Source organism: Phaseolus vulgaris, chromosome 5 (assembly GCF_000499845.2).
Source record: "Phaseolus vulgaris cultivar G19833 chromosome 5, P. vulgaris v2.0, whole genome shotgun sequence".
In the NCBI taxonomy this organism is placed as follows: domain Eukaryota; kingdom Viridiplantae; phylum Streptophyta; class Magnoliopsida; order Fabales; family Fabaceae; genus Phaseolus; species Phaseolus vulgaris.
The window spans coordinates 9568564-9586315 of NC_023755.2; the positions used below are offsets into that span (position 1 = coordinate 9568564).

The window sequence follows — 17752 nt, forward strand, 5'->3', positions numbered from 1 at the left end:
CAAGTCTGTAAAATCAACGCACATCCGCCACTTTCCGCTGCTCTTCTTGACCAGGACGACGTTAGCAAGCCATTCTGGATATTGGATTTCCCTGATGTGGCCCGCTGCCAGTAGTTGCCGAGTCTCTTCTTTGATCGCCTGTCTCTTCTCCTCGTTGAATTTTCTTCTTCTTTGACGGGTGGGCCTGACTTGGGGGTCCATCGCCAAACGATGGCACAAGAAATCGGGGTCGATCCCCGACATATCTGAAGCAGCCCACGCAAAAGCATTTATGTGTCTACTTATTACCTCAGCGATCTGGTCTTGCGTCTTGCTATCCAGGGTTCTTCCCAACTTAAACACTTTACCGCTGATCTCCTTCTCGAGCCACTCCTCTACTGGATGAGGTTTCTTCTCGCTGGCGATCAGCGCCCTCGCGATACCGATTTCTCTAGCGATCTCCGAGCAGTTTCTCTCGGATCTCGCCTCCATATCCTCCATTGGCACATTGCCCTCGGCGACCACTTCTAACGCCGCATCCGAAGCTCGTCGGGGTTCCGGTTCCACGCCAGGGGGAGGCGTGGTGGTTACATGGCACACAGACCTCTTGTTCTTGAGGCTGTTTTCGTAACACTTCTTTGCCTCCTTCTTGTCGGAGCAAATAGTGATGATCATACCCTCCATAGACGGCAGCTTGACCTTCATGTGCCTTGTCAAAGGCACAGCTCCTGTTCTGTTGAGCGTTGGCCTCCCAGCAGTATGTTGTATGCTGATGGGGCGTTTACAACAAGGTACCTGACCTTCTCCGTTCGTGAGGCCAAGCCGTCGGTGAAGGTCGTCCTCAGCTCGATATACCCCCTCACCTCCACTTGGTCGCCGGCAAAACCGTACAAGCAGCCCCCATATGGTCTTAGCTGATCAGGGGACAACTATAACTTCTCAAAGGTTGGCCAAAACATCACGTCTGCCGAGCTTCCTTGGTCGACCAGCACCCGGTGGACGGTCCTTCCCGCCGTGACCAGCGAGATCACAATAGGGTCGTTGTCATGAGGCACCACATCCCTGCGGTCCTCCTTGGTGAACGTGATGTCCACGTCGGGCGATTGATCCTCGAAGGCTTCAACTGACATTATCGACCTCGCATACCTCTTTCGTTGCGACGCTGTGCACCCCCCGCCGGAGAATCCGCCAGCTATGGTGTGGATCTCGCCGTGGATAGGCACCTCGTGCTGTTGCCCTCCGCTACTCGCCGGTTGAGACCCTGATGCCTGGTCTGCTTGCTTCTCTAGCAAGTAATCCTTCAGGAAACCACATTTGACCAGCTCGGTGAGCTGGTGCCCCAGGGCCAAACACGAATTGATAGAGTGGCCAAAGCTCTTGTGGAACTCGCACCAGGCGTCTGGCTTTGGCCCCAAAATCTTCTCCGTCGTTTTCTCAGGCACTTTGAGCCTGGCAGCTATGTCTGGGATGGCAATCAAATCAGCCAAACCCATCACAAACTCATACCTCGGGGGGCGATTACCCTCCCTTGGGCGATTACTCTCCCTGGGGCGCCCTGGCCCCTTGCTCTTATTTTTCTTAGGGTCGTAAGGGTGACGCGTCCTTTGATCCCTCTTTCCCGCCGCCGCCTCCATTACCCTCTGAGGTTGTACCCTCGTTTGGGTGCGCGGTTTAGCTGGGGCCACATTTCCTCTCTTCTCTGTGACCTCGCTCTCAGCAGTGATGTGAGCCACAGCACGTCGCCGGATTTCGGTGAACGTGGCGGGGTGGTTCCTGATGAGCGACTCACTAAAGGGCCCAGGCAATACACCCTTTTTGAAGGCGTGCACGAACATTTCCTCGTCCTTTCCTGGCAATCGGACTATCCGAGCCCCGAATCTGTTCAGGAAATCCTTCAAGGACTCCCCTTGGTACTGCCTTATATCAAACAAGTCGTAAGACACCAGAGGTGGCGCCTTGTTCACTATGTACTGCTCAACAAACATCTTGGAAAATTGTTGGAACGTGGTGATATGGCCAGTGGGTATACTAACGAACCAGTCCAACGCCGTTCCGCTCAAGGTGCTCATGAACACCTTACAATACACCGCGTCTGAGCCCCCTGAGAGCATCATCTGAGTATGAAACGCCGTGAGATGGGCTTCAGGGTCCTCCACCCCAGTGAAAGATGCTTTCACTGCCACAGTGCTAGCCGGGACTACTGAGTTCATGATCTCTTGGGAGAATGGCATAGGGAAACTGCGTGGTGGGGATGGGGGTGCGGATCTGTCCCCTGTCGCACGCTCCTCCCGCTCCTGAAGGGCTTTGCGCAGCTCTTCGTTGATCCTGTTGAGCTCTTCGTTCCTCGCTTGCGAGGCCACCAGCGCCTCGTGCATCCTTTCCTGCTCAGAACGCGATGCAGCCACGTTCTCCTGCAGCGTCCTCATCATGTCCATCACCTGCGTCATGGACACAGCATCTTCGTCGGTTGATGGCGCAACTGAACTGGAGCGCGTTGTCCTCATCCTTCCGCAGCAAACTCAGCAGCTCAAAGAACCCCAAACAAACGGTGAAAACTCCAGGAGTCGACTGAGATAGCGAGCAGCTGAACAAAAAACACTCGAAGCACCACCAACACAAACTATGGTTGGGAATCACGTTTTATACGTGCCCCACGGTGGGCGCCAAATGATCCTGCCGGTTGACTTAGCGCAAGAGTGTTGCCTCGTCACGATCTTCCTCACCAGCTTGACACCACGTGCCTTCCAAGTCCGCTCCACAGATAGCCTCTCTGAGAACCTGAAAAACACACAGTGGCGCCTCTGCGGCCGGTGGCGCTCCGACGCTCAAGTCAGATCACAGAATCACTAGAAAAACAATGTGTGTAAAAACAGTGTGTAAAGAACTCCCTTCTGAATCTCACTCTGATTCTCTTTTATGCCTCCCTCTGTACCTGCGCCTAACAGAATTCTGTTATGCCTCTCTGGCATGTGTCAGGACCCTGTTGTGCTTTTCTGTGGCAACGTACCTCCAGAATCAGTAGAACATGAGTATCTGCGCGTGTCTGCGATTGTCTGTACCTTCGGCGGCACGGAGTGCACCTTTGTCTGGACCGCGTCCCTCTTAGATGATGACACGTGGAGGCATGCAACTAACCACACACGTGTCATTACTTGAAGGCTCTAGCGCTTCTCACTGCGTGTCTAAGTTATCCCCTGGCGGAGTAACTTAGCGCATTCCCTTCATCTGGGTCAATCGCATACTCTCAGGAGAACGCCAGGTGTGGCTGGTCTAAGCACACTCACCAGGCATTGCTCTCTGTGCGAACGATTCCCCCTTCGCGATGTCATGCACGTAATGGGTTGAGGGAGTCACCAATCACTGACCGGTTTACAAGCCCCCCTCAGGCCACTCTCATGCACGATTCTCTGAGACATGTTCATGCGAGGTCCGTGCGTAACGCTCTTGCTGGGAACCTCAGTCCCAGCTTAACTGCGTGTAACACGAGCCCCCGATGACCATGCATCCGATGACTGATCGGTGCTCCACTGCTTCTCGCGTTCTGCCCCCAAGTGTTCATCTGGGAACCGATCTGTCGATGACCGCTTGGTTACTAGCCACCGATCACCGTTCTGGGTGATCTATCCCCTGACTTCTCTGCCAACTGGTCTGTCGGTGGCCACTTGACTACTGACCACCGATCACCTCTTTGGATGATCTGCTCCCTGATCTCTCTGCCAACTGGTCCACGTGTCACCCTACGAGTGGTCCACGTGATTGTCTTCTGCTGACGTCATCAACCACCGATGACCGACCGGATCATATAGTATTCAAAAACTAGTCGTTTAAGGCAGCATTAATGAGCCAAAGCAGTTTTGATCCCACCCAAAACAGATTAACATGTTTTCAAAAAATTGTCAGGAAATGTTACAATCAATCGGTTGAAAAATCGTTTTAACCTGTTGAATTGGTTAGGCAGTTACATAACCAAGTCAAAAACAGTTTCAAAACCTTTGAACAAGACAAGTGACAAACAACCGATTATATCGATAATTCAACCGGTTGTTTTTCTCATTACTTAGAAAAACACTTTTCTTTTTAAAACAGATTGGGCAAGCTTTGTGCAAGGATTAAGAACTGATATTTACATAGATTCTAAACACTCTAATCTAAACCCTAACCAAAAGCAGCAAGGCTTCAAGCTTCTTCATGGATTTGAAACATTAAAACTCCCATGGTCTACAGTTCCTTCCTTCAACTCTCCTCCTTTGATTATTGATGCTCAGTCGGGACTGACCTGAAAAAGGTATTCCAACACTTAAGTAAGTACTCTATGTAAAGAGTGTATATTTGTAAAACTGATTAAATCGTACCTTACACCTTTGTTAAAGGTTTATTTATAATGTTCAGTTATGGGCCCTTGTTGTGGTGGGCCAAATATCAATTGTTAACTGATGTGTAGCGTGATCCTTGATTTATAGGCAGATATATTGGTACATATGTATATTTGATATTTTGCTAATATCTTCAATATCTTCAGTTATTCAGTTGTTTAGTTGATTTCTTGGAGATGTCACCGCATTAAATGGACATGATTGTGACTCGCAAAGGATTCTCATAACTATTGTTGATATCATTTATTAAGTCAGTCGATCGACCAGTAACAGATGCCGAGTGACTGGCTCATCCAGTACCAATTGGGACACTTGCCCCTCAGACTCGATGAATGTTAGTTTATGAAGAATCGAGATGTGACTGTTGGGTGCCCGAAGTGAGATGTGACTTGGATCCATTTAATATTGTCGGATATGTGACTTGAAAATTTTCAAAATGTCATTTCGTATGTACTATGCGATCAAAAAGTGATCTAGTGGTTACGAACTCTTACACATTCATATACCAAAATTTGTGTGCCCTTGGATGCGAAACAATCTAATTGTCCGAGAGGAGAATTCCTTATTCTATCTCTTCTATAAATAAAGGTGTTTGTGAACATTGCAAAGGGGTTTGCTTAAATGCTATGCTATAGAGTTCATCAAGTGTGATCCAAATGTCGAGTATCAAGCAAATTTCTTTCTTTCGCATCTTTCACTAAAAAAGTTAGTAATGCATTTCCCTGCTGCCATCTATAATTATTTTGAATCTTGAGTCTTCTAAGCACACTCACTCTACATTTGGTGGTGTGGATTACGAGTGGGTTGATCCATGCGTCCTGGACGTCCCATCTTGTTTTAGGGGTCCAACAACTTTAGACAGTTTTTTTGCTAAAGCTTCCATCTTAAAACCTAACGCCTCCTCAGACACGGTTGTAGTTGATAGTTGTAGCCACTCCGACCAAGTTTATCACGGTCGGGAAAATGCTTCCCAAGGTTTCTTTCTTTGTATATCTTACATTTTTTAACGACCTGAACGTTACCCTTCCTTTTGATGAGTTTATGATGGGGTCCTTCAGATCCTCAACGTCGCCCCTACTCAATTGCACCCAAATTCGTGGGCAACTCTCCAAGCCTTTAGGGTAATCTATGACGTTTTTAGGTTGAGACCGACTCCTCAATGTTTTCTTTTTTACTCTAAATCTCGACCGACTACCCTTGTGAGTTGGTTATCCTCAACTAGTCGTCCGAGCAGTATCCGTTTTGGACCTTATACCTCGTCCCATAAACACTTCAAAGTTTTTATTGAATCAGACAACAAACCATTCTTTTATGACTCAGAAGGGAGACCGAAGTTTCCTTTCCATTGGACGCGTAATCCCACGCGATATGTCCCTTGGCTGAGGTCCTCCATGACTCCCCAGGATTAAGAAATCTTTCATGTCTTCGATCAACTCCCTAACTGGCTTCCTACTCAGAAGCTTGTAGCTTTGTTTGAGTTGTCAAAGAGGTGAACCGACCTGACCAGTATGTTATATTTTAACATTCGTAATGTTTCTTTTCGTATATTGACCTAGATGCTAAATTCATTTGTGTTTTGCATAAATCATGTCTCAAATTGACCCAGAATCGGTAAATTTCTTGAAGCAACTGAAGCATCAGACGTCCATGCACTAGAACGGGTCTTTGGAGGTTCTTAGGGCATGAACATCGACTCTAGTTGTAGACGTGGTGCCCCCGCGACCGCCCTGCAACCTGCCAACCTGAGGAAGAGGAACCGACCGACTAAGGCATCCCAACCTAAAAAGGAGACGGGGTCATCCCTTTCTCCATCAATTTTGGGCAAGCATCTGCAGCTAGCCCAAGGCATTCAAGTGGGGATGACCCTTGAAGAGGAAAGTATCATCTCCGCCATTTCAACGAATGATTTGGTGGAGGGGATGGCAAAGATGCTGAGTTGGTCCCTGATGGTGACCCGCACGCTGGGTGATGAATTGAAAAGGAACTCAGCCTTTGTGATGGCCAAATTGAAGGCGAAACTAGATGAATCCTCTAATTCCTTGAAATCAACTCTTGAAGCCATGGGATTTAGGTTGGTGTTTAGGTACCAAACTTCAATGTAAAAACATTACAAATAAAGTTCCTAATCTAATTTTAACAAGAAAATAAATTCTACTCTACACTATTTAAACTAGGATCTAGGCTTCTTCAAACATGTAGAGAAATGTTTCTCTGCCATCAGTAGCAGCATCCCAGTCCTCTTGTATCTCCTTTACCATAGACCTAGTTGTGGGCCCTAATCTTCTGGTTGTTGGGCTTGCACTTGGGCTTGTGCTTGGGCCTATTCTAGTAGTTGTTTATGTTTTGATGAGTTGGAGGTCTTCTTGTATATGTTTGTACATTCCTTTAACCTAGAGTTGTCCTTTTGATTGAGCCTACAAAAATAAACAAAATCCCAATTAGACTCATATCTGCAATTAAATCAATAAACAACCTCTAGGTCTTCCTCTTCCTTATTATATGGTTGTGTGAGGCTAGACGATTTTAATCATCCCCTCCTTCTTGAAAGGATTTGTCCTCAAATCTACAATGTTGATCTCGAACAACAACCTTATTCCTGCTTTGACAACTATGCTCATCCTTCAGGATCAAATGTCCATTTATTGGAGTCATCAAACAAATCAAATGAGTTAGTTTCAACAGTTGTTAAAAATCAGTTTTATTAAGTTGCCATTCCTCTTATTTTTCTATTGTTTTTGGTAAATTTTCACAAGATTTCTTTAAGGAATAGTACATAATTTTTTTTTTCAAAATCTCAAGAGTTTTATCAACTCTAAGATGACTTATGAGTCCTCCTTCCTGTGATTCTTTTACAAGTTTTCTATGTGTTCCTTTATAAAGCAGGAGGCCTGAAGGTTGTTCAGAAAGAAGTATCTTTTTAATTTTGTTTTCAAATTTTTCTTCTTTCTGGATAACCTTGTGGGAAGGAACACTCTTTTCCCACGCCTCTTTTTCCCTAAGGGCTTTTTCTTGGTTTTCTATTTTTTTTCTTCCTCTATCTTTTGCTTCATTTGTACTTGATCCTTTACCACTTGGGAATGTGATAAGGGATAGAGTACAAACTTTGTTTTCTTATGAGTGAAAGTAATCTCATTGGTAAGACCATTATGCATAGTTTTTTTATCAAATTGTCAAGGTCTACCCAACAAAATATGACAAGCTTCTATGGGAACTACATCACATAAAACTTTATCTTTATAGTTTCCCACAAAGAACTCGACTTTCACTTGCTTATCTATAGTTAATTCCCCATCTTCATTTATCCATTGTAGTTTATAAGGTTTAGGATGAGGTATTAATTGTAGATTCAGCTTCTCAACCATTCTATCGCTACAACAGTTGCAACAAGAGGCACTGTCCACAATGAGAGAACAAACATTTTCTAAAACTTGACATCTTGTATGGGAAATGTTCTCTTTTATGTCTCTTGGTTCTCGCTAGATTGGTTGTTTAGGGTTTTGCGGATCATCATTAAATCCTCCTCACATGGATATGCTCCCTCACTATTTTCTTTTTCATTTAACCCGCTAGGCTCATCTTCTTGGCTGCTATATTCATACCTCCCTCTTAGCATCATAGTTCTCCTATTTGGCCATTGAGCTTGTACATGGCCTCTACCATAACACTTAAAACACTAGACATCTCTACTGCGGGTTTGTGGGGTTAGCACATCTTTTTCTATATTCTTGGGAGTTCCTTTGGTTTTTCCTTTGATAGGCTTTCCTCCTTTTTATACTCCTCTTTGGGATAAGAGTTAGAGTATGAGCTTTCCCTACGACTTGATCCTTTTCTCAAATTTTGTTGTTCAACATGAGCTTTCACATGGATATGCTCCCTACGATAGGGCAAAAGTTCAACTCTATCTCTAATCTCAAGGTTAAGCCCACTTAAAAATCTTGCTATGGTGGTGGGTTCAGATTCCCTAATTGAGGCTCTCATCATATATAATTCCATTTTCTGCCTATATTCCTCTACACTCATACTCTTTTGTTGGAGTCTTTGGAGCTTATCCATTAACTCCCTATTATAATAGGAGGGAATATGACGGCGTCTTAAGGCTCCTCTAAGATCATTCCAATACTCTATGGGAGGGTCCTTATGAAGACACCTATCTTGCTCTAGGGCAGTCCACCAATACATAGCATTACCTTGAAAACTTAGGGTGGCTAAGGGTACTTTTCTCTCTTCACTCACACATGGTTGCAAGCAAACAATTGTTCTACCTTCATTTCCCAATCTATATATGTTTCTACATTTTCTTTTCCATAGAAATGAGGTAACTTTACCCTAACCTCCCTTGGACTTTCTTTTCTTTCCTTTCTAGCTCTCCTAGGTTGAGGTTAATAATACTCATGCATTCTAAGACTTTTTTCATCATATAAAACACTCAACCTAGAGCTATATGCTTTTGAAGATCTTTTTGATTTTGTGGTGTATTCACCCTTTTCTCTAACAAGTTGTAACTCTTCTTTTATTTTAGCAAAGTGAGCATCCCTTTCTTTTAGTTGGGTCTCATGTTGCATTTGTCTATATGAAAGTGCTTGAAAGTCTTTGGCTAATTGTTTTAAAAGAGTTTTGGTAGTCTTTCGATCACTTTCATTTGGACTTGAAGAATGAGAAGACATGCTAAAGTTATGTGTTAAAAGTAATTACTATAAGAAAGATAGGTTGAGTAATGTAGGTAGATTCCTAGGAAAGGGAGGTGGATCACTTGGATCGCTTAAGTATCAAGCCTTTCCTAGCCAGATTCTATCCCTCAAAACTTTCACAAACCTTTCTCTAAGTAATTCACTTAGAGCACAATCAAGAATGAAAACACTATTTTATGCAAGAAAATAAAATGCAAAGCAATAAGCAAAAACACAATTGAAGATTGCTAACTAAAAAACTTTAAACTAGACGTATCCTAAGGTGAGGCTTCTAGGCACTTAGAACCATTGAAGACACATTCACCGTCTAATGTGCAATTAATCCGCTAATTGTTCAAGATTTAACACAATTACAACTCAAAGTAAATACAATGAAAATTTGGATCACAACTTTTAGTAAATCCTATTCTATGCACTTTTTTCTTTTCTTTTTAGTACTCTTTCTATTTGCACTCCCTCTTTGTGTAGACTTTGTAAAGATTGTTGTTGTCCTCTTGCTATACCTCTTAAGGATATTCAACTTGGAGTTCAAATTTGCACCTATTTGAGTGATAAAGCTCTCACCAAAGATGTTAGCTCCAAACTTATCAAGGCACCTTTAAAATTCTCCAACCAAGAAAGAGGTCAACAAAATTTAAGGCAACAAAAATTCAATTTATAATTGGACTACAACGAAGGGAATAGGTATATCACACAACTTGAAAGAGTAATTGAATGAATATGAAAAACTAAAAAAATAAGGCACTCAACAAAAGGTGGCACACAAATTGAACCTAAAGAATGACACTAGAATTGGATTAATAAAACCAAAATAGTAGTACTAGAATTTTGAGGTATAAAATGCGTGACTTAAACAATTTATGCTGAGTTGGAAAATTTAAATTTGAATTTCAAATTTAAATCAGAGACAGTTCAAGATCTTAGCTCAATTTTGGCTCTGGAATCACACGAAAACAATGCGCCAATTAATTGTGATAAATTTTTCAAATATGTTGCCACTTCACCGTTTTTTGTTCGTGCCAGATTGCACATTGTTTGTTTTTTATTTATCATTTTTTATGTATTTTGAATTTTTTTTTCACTTATTTTTTTCTCTTTTCTTCTAACACTTCAATCTATTCAGATCCAGAGTTTCACAATTTTTCTTCAACAAATTTAATTTTCATAAAGAAACTCAGCCAGTACAATTTCAAGAAACCTAATCTGCAATTAAAAAAAAAGTATGAATAAACTTCAAAGACACAATAGAATGGATGTATAGGAACTTGTATGGATCTAGCACACAAGTATGAACTCAAATCTAAAAATTAAAATGCACCAAAGGCTCAGAAACAGATTAGAAACTGCACTCAAAATTAAAATCAATGAACCAAAATTATCAAGAAAAGTACTACATAGAATTGATGACAATTTAGCAGAAACATGACTTGACAAAACATATATGAATTCAAAAATCAAAATGACTCAAACACAATCAATATGAACCGATTAAATTTGCAAGAAAGACTCAAATCTAGCAAAATTAGAACAACAACACCAAAACTCAAAGGAATCCTACACAAAATTGAAATTAGAAGCTCAAGAACAATTTGAATACATTGCACCGATTGGATTTGTCCAAACAGCAACCAAATCAAAATTAAAATTCAAAAATAGACATTAAGGAAACAAGATGAACAACACGGAATTAAGACAAAAACAGAATTAAAATGAAAAGAAGAAGGCACACTTAGCTCTTGAAGAACCTAGGCTCATGATACCACTTGATGGAGTATGCCTTCATCCGATTTGCGTTTTCCTCCTCCTTATTATATGGTTGTGTAAAGTTGGATGGTTTCGATCATGTGAAGTGTTAGAATTAAATAATTGAGCTTAATTCAGAACCAATTTAATGAAACAATGTATAAATGAGAAAAGTCTAAACTTATTGAATAATGTGCAAATTTTAAAAACCAATAAACTCTTTTGTAAGAAAGTATGTTGGCGGACAAAACAAGTGAAAAAGTATGAAGATAATGAATAAAGTATTAATAGAAAAATTCTTCACATGAAAAAAATCTTAATATTCAAAGAAGTCTTGAAGGAATGTTTGTCGAAAGTTAAAAAAAAGAAGTATAAAATGTGTTGGAAAAAGAAGTATGCAAATGTTGATCGATAGAATCATTATATAAAGACACTATGCATAAAATATTACAAGATTGGTACTACGTTATTATAAAAAAAAGGGTGGGCCTACAAACAGGTTGAATAAAGAAATATAACTGTCAACATATTCTCTATATTTAGAATCTACTAATTCAAATTAAAGATGATCAAATTGTACAATTATTATAATAATTATAACTGATGGTTTCCTTTGTAATATTTATTATCTTCCTATGGTAATTTCTTCTTATTGTTTGTTCTTTTTCTACCATTTATATTCCTTGTCATGTCATCTATCTTTCTTACCATTTAATTTTTTAATGATTTAATTTGTTTTTTCTATATTATTATTTGCTTTTCTCTTTCCTATTTTCTAATGATTTAATTTCTCTTTCCTATTTAATTTGTCTAGTGATTTAATAAAGTTTTTTTTAACTTTGATGTTTTTAAAAACTTTATCATTTCCTTTTTTTTTCTAAACATCTACGTAATTATTCTCTTCTACAGTTCCTTCTTTCTTATAATTTTTTTAAAAACATTTAAAAACTTTTTTTTAGCTTAACCCTTAACCCTTTAACCCTAAACCTCAAATTCTTATTTTAATCACATCAAACCATCTCAAATATCAAAATTAATTTTATATACAACTACAACTTTATTATTCCCAGATTTTTACTCTTATAAACATAATAAATGAAATTTATATTTTTATAGCTATAAAATATCATGTCTATTCAATTTGATTTTAAAAAATGAATATGTTAATGAATTTTAGTCCATGTATAAGATTATTAACACATTGAAATTAAAAATTATACTATTGCTAACCTAAATTAAAAAAAAAAACTTATAATGTTTTCTTTAATGTTTGAAAATTTGCTTAATTGATATACCATTTTTTCATCTAAAATAACCTCAAATCAATATAATCAGAGTCGATGGAAAACAAAGAAAAACAAATAAATAAAAGCAGTAATCTTTTAAAAATCCACTCAAAGTAGTAACGGATAGTGTAAGAGACTTTAATTTCAGCAATAATTGAGAATTAAACTTAAAGCAAGCAAACACGCAAATACAATATTATTATATACTCTTTTTTTTTCTCAAACTCTTTCTTAATTGTTTGAATATTTGTTGTCATAGATTTCAACAAATCGATTTTGATGAAATTTATAAAAATACTCAGATAAATGTTTATTTTAGTATAATAAACGGTGATATATTTCATTTTTAATATAATAATAAAGATAATAATCTTAATATAAAATTTTAATTTCACTAATTTTGTTTAAATTTCGTTGATGATTAAACTAGCTGAGTGTGTATGCATTTGGTTTTTAATAATTATTATATATATTTATTAAGAATTTTTTTATTATTGATATCCAAATTCTTAATTTTTTTTTAAAATATTTTAAATTTTAAAAAGCAAGAGTAAAAAAATTCATATTAATAATATTTTCAACAAATAATCTGATAATTATTAAGATCGATCAAATACATACTCAATTATTTTAATTATTAACATAGTTTAAATAAAATTATTTTGTATATATATTGATAATGAAATATATGATATATATGAATAGTTGTTAGATTAAATTAACTATTTATTCAGAATAATTTTATATTTTATTTATATCGATCAGTGATTATGCTCCTAAAATAATTCATGACTTTACTACTACGTTTAGAATAAAGTAGTGTCCGGAAAAGCAACAACGTGGGTTCCACAATCGGTCGTTTTCTAAACAAATTAGCGTCGGTTTTGAGGAACGAGCTCGCTTCATCAAAAGACGCCAATAATGAACGTACCTTCCTTCCAATTGACGACAAAAGAATATAATAAATGAAAAAGTAAAAATTAAAAACTGATACATGAAAGATCAAAAGCAAGTGAAATAAACGACCTGATACCATGACACTTCATATAGTACAAACATTCTCTTAACAAATAAATAAATTAATATATTAATTATTTTCATTTTATTTTTAATTTAAAATATGATAATATTATTATAAAAAGTTGTTGAATAGCAGTGTGTCAACAATTTTTTTTTCTATAATAAAACCGAAAAAAAGAAGCTGATGGTCAGAAATTCTCAACACCCATTTTGAATACCTCTATGAAAAATTTAAAAACTCAACACTCACTTAATGTACCTCTCTTATAAGTAACTAAAAAAAACCAACACCGATTTCAGAGTACTCTACATAATTTTAAATTTCTGAAAATATTCTTTATTTTAGAAATGAGAATCTGAAATTAAAAATAATACATTTGAAAAAGATTATTGTGTTGTGGAAAGAAAATCTGAAAATAAAAATAAAAATCTCATTCAAATAAAAAAATTCGTTTAAAAAAAATTCAAAAATATATTTTAAAAAATCAAAAAGATATTCAAGAAAGAAGGATTCTGTATTTTTATATGTAAGAAAAGGCCCTTGAATAAAAAGGAGTGGAAGTAAATTAGCTTTGGAAGTTATAAAAACCAATTAAGTGTACTACTGAAGACATCATTCACCAAACACTCATAGTTAGTCCAATAATATTCCATCTGCTACCCTATCTCCAGTTTCAAACATGGTGGTATCTTCCACAACTGCCACATGGTTCCTCATATTGGTGGCTGTGGTGGTGCTATGGTTGTGGAAGCTAGTGAACTGGGTGTGGCTGAGGCCAAAGAGAATGGAGAAGCTTCTGAGAGCACAGGGCCTTCAGGGAAACCCCTACAAGCTCTTGATTGGAGACACAAGGGAAATGTATACAGTGCTTGTGCAAGCTGCAAAATCTCAACAATCCATGACTTTTCTCTCTGATGACAAGGACATGACACCGCATATCACAACCTTTAACCATCACATTGTCCAAAAATTTGGTACGTTCCTGCTTCTTTTTCCCACTGCTTAATTAGATCTATCTGTGTTATCTCTTATTTCCTCCTGCAATATTCATTATCTTATCACCATACAACCTTGGATGTACTTTTGAAGCAAAAGGTACACATAGTATTCTTTTGTAAAAGTGCTTTCAGGCCTTCTGAATGGTAAACCTTAATGTACTCCTGTAAAAAGTTGTTGGATGTATCTTTTGTTTCCAAAGTAGATTCCAAACTTTTCTTGCGGTGAAACATTCGCACATGCGTTTAGTTTTTGGTTTTTCCTGTAAGTTCATCATGTATATGGATTTTGTAATTAACTTTCTTTCCAATACACCTACAAATCAAATCTGTCACATGGGGTATTATAACTAGTTGAAATCAGTGGTTCTTGTCTTCCAAATATATTTGAATTGGTTCTTGTCACATGATGATTAATTTCTGTGAAATTCCTGGTCAGATCTATCTTTCAGGCCACTTTTATTTATAAAGTTCAAAAGATATAATTTAATAGATATAAACAAAAATTTTCAAACTAGCATACTAAGTTGGTAAAAAGAAAAATAAATTTTGATTGAAGATACTAATAGAGAAAAAAATATTTCACAAAATATAAGAGTGAATCTTGTGAAGAACTACTATTAGAACATATTCTGCCGAGAATTTGTTAAATTTATTTAAAAAATTAGAAAATAATAAAATGAAATTTAGTTTAATTATTTTTATATAAATTTAAAAATATAATAAAATAAATGATTTTGTAATTAAAAAAAGTTTTAACATGGAGATAACACTTTGTGTGACTTCACATGCTTATAACCGTTGTGAACTTTGTTTTAATATCGTATATAGTTTTATTGATTTTACTTCTTAGATATTTTAAAAATTGAAAATCATGTGCAGGCAAAAATTCGTTTTTATGGGAAGGTCCCACACCGAAAGTGATTATCATGGATCCAGAGCAAATCAAAGAAGTCTTCAACAAGTTCCAAGACTTTGAGAAGCCTAAGTTGAGTGTTCATATCATTGAGCCCCATTTTCAAATTGTTAGGTACTGGACTTGCAAATTTAGAAGGGGAGAAATGGAAGATGCATCGAAAGATTATCAACCCTGCTTTCCATTTAGAAAAACTGAAGGTTATACATATAGTACATAGTTTTATGATGTCTAATATAACCGTATGTTTTGTTAGACAGTCACTTTTTGCTACAATGTTTACTCCATATGCAAGTTTTGTACTGAAAACATGTTTTCATTACGTATCATGCAGGTTATGTTACCAATATTTTTTGAATGTTGCGATGATATGATTTCGAAATGGGAAGTGATGCTGTCTTCAGAGGAGAAATGTGAAGTTGACGTATGGCCTTTCCTTCAAAATTTGACCTGTGATATTATTTCTAAAACAGCATTTGGAAGCAGTTATGAAGAAGGCAAAGAAATATTTGAACTTCTGCAAGAGCAAGAAGGACTTATTATGAGATCACAGAAAGTTTATATTCCAGGGTCCTGGTAAGACCTCTACTATAAAGGGAATCAAATTTAAGCAGATCTATTCTTTGGCTCTTTTGTATGTAACAACTATACATTGCTAAAATTGAATTCTTTGTTTCCCGTTCTTGTCAAAACCTTTGCTAATTGATTTGAAAATGTAATCATATGATGTATTTGCAGGTTGTTACCAACAGCCAGAAATAGGAGGATGAAAGCAATTGATAGCAATATACGAGGATTACTTAAAGGTATCATTAACAATCGAGAGAAAGCAATGAAGGGTGGTGACGTTGTGAAGAATGACTTGTTGGGGATACTATTGGAATCCAATCATGCAGAAATGCTTGAAAATAGAAACAAGAAGGGCCTTGCAATGAGTAGTCAAGAAGTAATGGAGGAGTGCAATGCATTCTACATAGCTGGGCAAGAAACTACAGCGGTTCTGCTGGTTTGGACAATGGTGTTGTTGAGTAGGCATCCTGAGTGGCAAGCACGTGCTAGAGAGGAAGTGTTGCATGCTTTTGGTAACCAAAAGCCAGACTATAATGGGTTAAGTCACCTCAAAGTTGTAAGTATCACTTGGTATTTCACTCTAATGATGCTGCTGCTTTTGGTGTTGTTGACTCTTGATGAATTTATCTTTCTATGCCACAGGTGAGCATGATTTTGTACGAGGTTCTCAGGTTATATCCACCTCTAGTTTATTTCAGTCGTAGTACCAAGAATGATGTCAAACTTGGAGACCTTTCTCTACCTGCAGGACTGCAAGTTTCCATACCAATATTGTTGATTCACCAGGATCCTGATATTTGGGGTGATGATGCTACTGAGTTCAAACCAGAAAGATTTGCTGAAGGGGTGGCAAAGGCAACAAAAGGCCAAGTTTCATTTTTCCCATTTGGATGGGGTCCTAGAGTGTGCCTTGGCCAAAATTTTGCTCTATTAGAAGCAAAGCTGGTTTTGTCTTTACTTTTGCAACGTTTCTCCTTTCAGATTTCTCCAGCCTATGCACATGCTCCAGTCACTGTGTTCACTCTTCATCCAAAACATGGGGCTCATATCATCTTACAAAAGCTCTAGTGTCATCCTTTTTGTGGACTTCACGGAAAAATAATCACCATTCAATTTTATGTAACAATCTTGTAGTTAAAGAGGGTAAACCTCTTCTTGAACCAAAGCTTAAAATTACATTATTATTATGGTATGTCATCAAGACACTTAACATCTTTTGACATAACATAATAGTGCTATGATTTAAGATTGACCTTCTAGAAAAGGTTTTTCCTCATTAGAGATACAAGATATTAGAACATAGAGATGAAGTGGAAGATTTTACAAAACCTATGTTGTATTACAATATCGAAAAGAATTTGATGGTTTTACTAGGATGACATTATACCTTTCTCTCCATAGATATAGTAATATTTTTTGGGTCACCACAAATTGTGTTAGATGATAAAAATGGTATGGTAGCCCATTAAAAAGGGCAATATCATTGTCCACTATTTTACATCCATATGAATATTCCTACAATCATAAACTATAGGGTGTTACCCTCCATCAAATAGGTATCAAAATAGGTAAAATGATAAAATGTCTCATTTAATTAGCCTCATTCCTTCCAAAAAAAAATACATTCTATAATGTATTATATAAGTTTTTGAAAGTTTATTCCATAAACTTTGTTTTGAAAAACGTTTTCCAAAATTCATGAAAATGAATTTTGAAATGTATGTTACGAAAAAAATAATCCAGAAGTCATTAAAAAAAATGGTAAAACAGTATTTTTGAAAATTGATGGGTTGCAGGAAGAATTTTTATAGGGTGTAAGAAGAAACACCCTAAACTTTCTTTCAAAGAGTTAATGATATCAGTCAATTTCTTTCAAAAAGTTAATGATACAACGCGACCTGATTCAATCAGGCCAACGAGACAGTACAAGCAATCTCAATGGGAGCATTTCTTTCTCCATCTCCATATATTTATTTCGCACCTCCAAAAATATGAAAAATTCTCATTTTTTCCTTTTTGGATTGTGCAATTCAAAAGTGTTTTGTGGATTGCACAATCTGGAAAAACTTATGGATTGTACATTTTTGGCTTCCAATTGACACAATTTTGAAAGTTATTTTTCTTAGAAAAAGTGATGGAGGACCATCCGGAAGGACTCATATTGGACCTTTAAAAGAACGG

At 37.4% G+C, this 17752-nt stretch overlaps 1 protein-coding gene and 1 pseudogene across 1 annotated transcript; one reads left to right on the plus strand and one right to left on the minus strand.

Moving 5' to 3' along the window:
• Window positions 1–61: 61 nt before the first annotated feature.
• LOC137833939 (uncharacterized) lies at window positions 62–2189 on the minus strand. Its single transcript, XM_068642009.1, has 2 exons — window positions 1126–2189; window positions 62–245 (listed from the first exon to the last, which is right to left on the minus strand). Exons 1-2 carry the CDS (start codon window positions 2187–2189, stop codon window positions 62–64), a joined length of 1248 nt encoding a protein of 415 aa, XP_068498110.1.
• Window positions 2190–13697: 11508 nt separating this feature from the next.
• Window positions 13698–16969, plus strand: LOC137835109 (11-oxo-beta-amyrin 30-oxidase-like; annotated as a pseudogene).
• Window positions 16970–17752: the final 783 nt, after the last annotated feature.

What these genes read in the sequence shown, in the direction of transcription:
- LOC137833939 (XM_068642009.1), bottom strand. Translation starts at nt 2,189, where the DNA reads ATGAACTCAGTAGTCCCGGCTAGCACTGTGGCAGTGAAAGCATCTTTC. An exon ending in ACAGCGTCGCAACGAAAGAG is followed by an intron (nt 246 to 1,125) that starts GTATGCGAGGTC and finishes GGGCTGCTTCAG; the next exon opens with ATATGTCGGGGATCGACCCC.